The 5,230-nt window shown below is 51.6% G+C and overlaps 1 protein-coding gene across 1 annotated transcript in view; it reads right to left on the bottom strand.

The window, feature by feature from the left end:
• The window catches only part of GALNT17 (polypeptide N-acetylgalactosaminyltransferase 17), a 112,048-nt gene extending 108,273 nt beyond the window's left edge, over window positions 1–3,775 (bottom strand). The window contains exon 1 of the mRNA XM_028708039.2: window positions 1,561–3,775. Within this exon, the coding sequence (XP_028563872.2) occupies window positions 1,561–1,798 (238 nt within the window). The 5' untranslated portion in view covers window positions 1,799–3,775. The remainder of the gene's footprint in view (window positions 1–1,560) is intronic.
• Between the last annotated feature and the right edge of the window lie 1,455 nt (window positions 3,776–5,230).

Here is a 5,230-nt window from a genome sequence, read left to right as displayed (position 1 = left end):
CCTCCTGGCAGATTCTCCCTCCCTTTTTGCTACCAACAAAGAGTGAGCATTAGCTTTGCCTGTAGGGAGTCAGCATCAAAAAAGCAAGCGCACAATGGCTGCAGTTGAAAGCTTGGTGAGGTTCTCTAAAGCTTTCTGTGCTTCAGAAGTAGGTAATTGTGCTGGGTTTTCACACAATCACATGCACAGAGATAACACATGTCGAAACCACTGTGTGTACAGATAATCCCCCTCCCAATGATGATTCTAAGTGGGGAGGGGAAGAGGACTGTAGTGAAGGCAGTAGGTATCTACAAAAACATACGAGGAAGGCAGCCACCACACTTCAGAGCACACATCTTACTTCAACTCACGGAACATGTCCTGCTTATTTCAAGCTTGGAATGCTTTGTTAACATCTGGGAGACCTCACCAGACTTCAAAGGAAGAGAGAGAGTGTGCAGGATTTAACATATAGGAGCATAGAATGCTGTCTTCTACCAAATCAGATCATTGGGCCCACCTAGATCAGGAGTGAAGAAGATAATGGACTCCAGATGTTGGATTATAGCTCCCATCATCTCTGACTATTTGTCATGGTGCCAGGGGCTCTTGGGGGCTTGCAGTCCAGCATCACTGGAAGGCCACAGCTTCCACACCTTTTGATGTACACCGACTTCCAATGGCTCTCCAGGGATTTAGATGCAAGTCTGAATCTGAATATGCCAAGGGCAGAATTGGGAACATTTGCAAGCAACACAAGTGCTCTGTGATTGGGCTGCAGCCTCTTCTCAAGACATTGGAAGTTAAGAACGTAAGATGAACCTGCAGGATTAGGTCAAAGGGGGTCCACCCAGTTCCTCATCCTGTTCTCACAGTGCCCAACCAAATGCCCATGGAAAGCCCACAGGCAACAGCTATCTGAATGGATAGCTCAGTTGGTTAGAGTGTGGCACTGATAATGCCAAGGTTGCAAGTTCGATTCCCACATGGGACAGCTACATATTCCTACATTGCAGGGAGATGGACTATATAAATCTCAGGGTCCCTTCCAGCTCTGCAAGTCTATGATTCTGCCTCTGACTGTGAAAGCAGGACATACCCATCAGAGATAGCAACCACTGATAGCTTTCTCCTATATGAATTTGTCTGATACTTTTTTAAAGCCATTCAAGTTGGTGGCCATCACTGCTTCTTGTAGGAGCAAATTCCATAATTTAACTATGCACCATGATGCCTTATAGCTGTCCTAAGCATTTATACCATTAGGACTATTAGTCCATATAGCCCCAGAATCGTTTACTTTGACTGGAAGCAGCTCTCCAGGCCCTCAGATAGGAACTTGTCCCATCACTTGCTATCTGATCTTTCAAGCAGCTGGTACCAGGGGTGGAACCTGGAGCCCTAGCCATGCATCTCACGCACACTGGCCTTTAGTTACATTATCTTCCCAATTCATCCCCCATCATCCAGCAGATTCTTTGCACTGCAGCCTAAAGCAGGTCTAACCTTAGCAGAGGTACAGATAAAAGAAAGCAAGTTCCTCTAGATTAGAAGGAGAAAAAGGAGGTGCACACCTACCATTGAGCTGTCTGTAGACAATGTCTTCGAGAAGTGACAGCCTTTTCAAAACTGCATCCTGAATGGGGTTTCCAGCACGGGCAGTCAAGTTGGACACTTCTGCCCTGGGGTGGATTTCGTGGAAGGAGTCCCCACTCTTCACGACGATGGGCCTGCACTTGGCCAGGAAGAGGACGAACCCAGCAACTGCAATCAAGTTTAAGACCAGCAGGACTTTCACTCTCCTCAGAGAAGCCATCAAAGAACTGCCCAAAGTGGGAGATGCAACTCAGGTGACTACTTGGGCAATAACCAAAGGAGAAGGGTGGAAGCAGAAGTCGGATGACCTGCTCTCTGGCTACTTTCACTAGGAGCAAGAGGAGGAGGAGGAAGGGAGGAGGTGAGAACACATTTCCCCATCAGCTTGTCCTTGTGGGAAGCCTCCCTCCTTTTTTTCCAGCTTGCACAGCTGGGCTATTCACAGCAAGGGGAAGCGACAAATGTTTGCAGGTGGCGATAATCTTGAAAGGCAGCTCAGATCAGCTCTGCCACTCCAGAAATAGGTGCACCTGCTCCTGGAAAGAAAGCCAACCATTGCTCTCTGCAGGTCCCAGTGAAGCAGGGAGGTTTTGAAAATGTCCTTTGAGTTTCCAATCCCTATTGGAAGGAGATACCGGAAGACCTCTTCATCAGCTGCCCCCACCCCCCTACTTGCCAGCAAGAGCCCCTTGATGCTACTGGATTTCGGAAAGGCAAACAGCTCAGACTTGCATGAAAACTCTTGCAGAAGGAAACAATTCAACTTCGTTCCAGAGGCTTTGTACTCCTCCCGTGGTCTTTGAAATGGAACTTACTTGGCAGCAGAAGATCCTAGTGTCCCAAGGAAGGAGGCCCCAGGATTGTGGGTCAACCCTTGAGGTCCTTTAAAATAAAGCAATAGCTGGACAAGGAAGAACCTTATCCAATACAGCATCGGCTCAGTTCGCAAGGGACTCAAAGGTTGCAAGAAAAACAAGATAGGAAACAGGGAAGAATGACAAGAGAATATAGTACAACTTTCACAGTGAGGGGGAGACACACAGGGGGAGGAATCCTAAGTGGGGCTACTGGGACGCTTCCAGACATTAGGAAGGGGGCCAGGTGGTGAGAGGGATGACATTCCCCCAAGAAAGGTTGTATCCTGCTTCTCCAACTACTGGGGTGGGGGCAGGCAGGGGCTCACAGAGTCTCTCCAAAAGGAGAAAGAGCAAACAAACACGCGTCTCTTCGCTTCTCTTTCCCAATACTTTAAGAACCTGGGGGGGGGGGGAATTAAGGGCTCAAAAAACCCACTAATTGTTAGGAAATGCGGAGCGGGGGGAAGAGGGAGGAAACGTGCAGGCAGACAGTGACAAAAGACTTCGTAAGGGAGGGGGAGGGAGAATCTGCAGAGAGACAGAAGAGGAGAGAAAGTGACTTTAACAAAGATACGGATAAAAGGAGGCGAAAGGAGGAAGCAAAAGGCAGCAACCCCCCGTTCCCATTCCGCTTGGACCCCCTTCTGAGATGCTTTTAATTGGTCTTTAGGGCGCAGCGCCCGCAGCTAGAATGGGAATCGCCTGCGCTCTGGATGTGAAAGCGACATCGCGGGAAGGGGGGGGGGGGGGAGGCGGAAGCAGGTGTTGCTAATAATAGGACCCTCCGCCGCCTTTCTTCGCTTTCGGTCTCCCCTCCCTGGTCGCAGCCCCTCGCCGGCTCGCTAGACGCGCATTCCCTCTCCCGCCGAGGGGGGGTTCGTTGCTGCGGCTACCCCCCCACCCCACCCCGCAGCTCGCCTCCGGTGCGCAAAGGATGTATATCTAAATGGTGGCGAGGCTGGAGAAGAGGATGTGGAGGAAGAGGAGGATGGGGGGGCGGTACCCCGGGAAATCAGGTCATCGTGGCCTCCACGAAGCTGTTCCGAGGGACCTTCCGGGGCCCGAGCGAGGAGGAGGAGGAGGAGGAGGAAGCAGCAGCAGCAGCAGCGATGGTGGTGATCGTGGCGGTGCCTGCGCGGCTGATGGCCGTGCGTTGCGCTCCCCGGCCGCAGCTTCCCATCGCAGCCGCCGTTGGAGCCATCCGCTTTCACTGTGCTCGGAGGGAAGGGGGAGAACAAAACCCCCCTTGCATGGCTCAAAGGAGGCGTTGCAAAGAAAACCTGGGCTGGGGAAAAGAAGGGGAATTGGCCACCGGTTCGCGATTGGAGGCCGGGCTTGAAATGATGCTCTCAAATGCTGCATGCAGGCAGAAAGAGAGGGGTTCTGTGGAGGAGGTTTTAACCCCCCCCCCGCACCTCTAGGAGTTAGGCTCTCTGAACACCACGATACAGGCGCACACCAGTTTTTGCCGAAATTAATTCTATTCGCCCACCCCTGCGGGTTGCCAACTTTTAAACCAGCCGGGCAGCTTTCCTCTTAAGCACAGTTTAATCTGCAAATGCCCAGGTTTTAAAAACTCCCTGAGATGGTGACGAAAGCTTCCCCTGCTGCTTTGGATCGATCCAATCTCTCCTGCTAGGGGGCTCGGCCTTTATTGTGGCAAGCTCTGCCCTGTGGAACTCCTTGCCAGGAGAGGTTTGGGTAAAAGGTAAAGGTAAAGGGACCCCTGACCATTAGATCCAGTCGTGACCAACTCTGGGGTTGCGGTGCTCATCTTGCTTTATTGGCTGAGGGAACCGATGTACAGCTTCCGGGTCATGTGGCCAGCATGACCAAGCTGCTTCTGGCGAACCAGAGCAGCGCACAGAAACGCCGTTTACCTTCCTGCCAGAGCAGTACCTATTTATCTACTTGCACTTTGACATGCTTTCGAACTGCTAGGTTGACAGGAGCAGGGACCTCCGTCACGGGGATTCGAACTACCGACCTTCTGATCAGCAAGTCCTAGGCTCTGTGGTTTAACACACAGCGCCACCCGTGTCCCTAAGAGGTTTGGGTAGGAATCATTCAACACCTCCTTTCAGATGGCTCCCAAAAACTTTGTGATACAGACAGGCCTCCACAATGCGAATTTCTTTTTAAAGCAACCAATATTTACTGAATCTTTCACCAGTGCTTTTAATTGCAGTGTTCTGCACTGTATACTGCCTTGCTGTATTTTTTTATGGAAGTGTGGCCTGCAAATTGGGGCAGGGCCTGGTGGTGCTTTGTGAAGCTGCAAACATTCCAGCCTTGCAAAGCAGCTCAGGTCTAGCGTCGCTCCAGTGGTGTTGGTAGCAAGGGCTGGGCTAACATGCAATGGGCTCTTTTCACCCTCTGCCCTGCGCGCGCACACACACACACACACACACACACATACACAGGTGAGCCCCGGGCGCCATTAAAGCATGCTCTGCCACTCCATGGGAGTTGGGTGCTCACCAGTGGTAGGTACTGCCAAGGCACAAAGAGGGTGGAGCAAAAACCAAAGTTGAGTGGAGCCATAAGGAGATCCTGCTGGCCAGTGGTCCATTTAGTCCACCATCTTCCCACAGTGCCCACAAGTGGGGCAGGAGGGCCTGCCCTCCCCACTTACGATCCTCAGCAACTTATATTGTAGGCATCCTGACTCCAACCCTGGGGGTAATTTACAGAAGAAGAGCCTGCTGGATCAGGCCAATGTGGTGTAGTGGTTAAGAGCGGTAGACTCGTAATCTGGGGAACCGGGTTCGTGTCCCTGCTCCTCCACATGCAGC

The sequence above is a fragment of the Podarcis muralis genome, chromosome 15 (genome assembly GCF_964188315.1).
Source record: "Podarcis muralis chromosome 15, rPodMur119.hap1.1, whole genome shotgun sequence".
In the NCBI taxonomy this organism is placed as follows: Eukaryota; Metazoa; Chordata; class Lepidosauria; order Squamata; family Lacertidae; genus Podarcis; species Podarcis muralis.
Note: the sequence above shows the minus strand (reverse complement) of the source record. Positions and strands in the feature narration are given on the sequence as shown.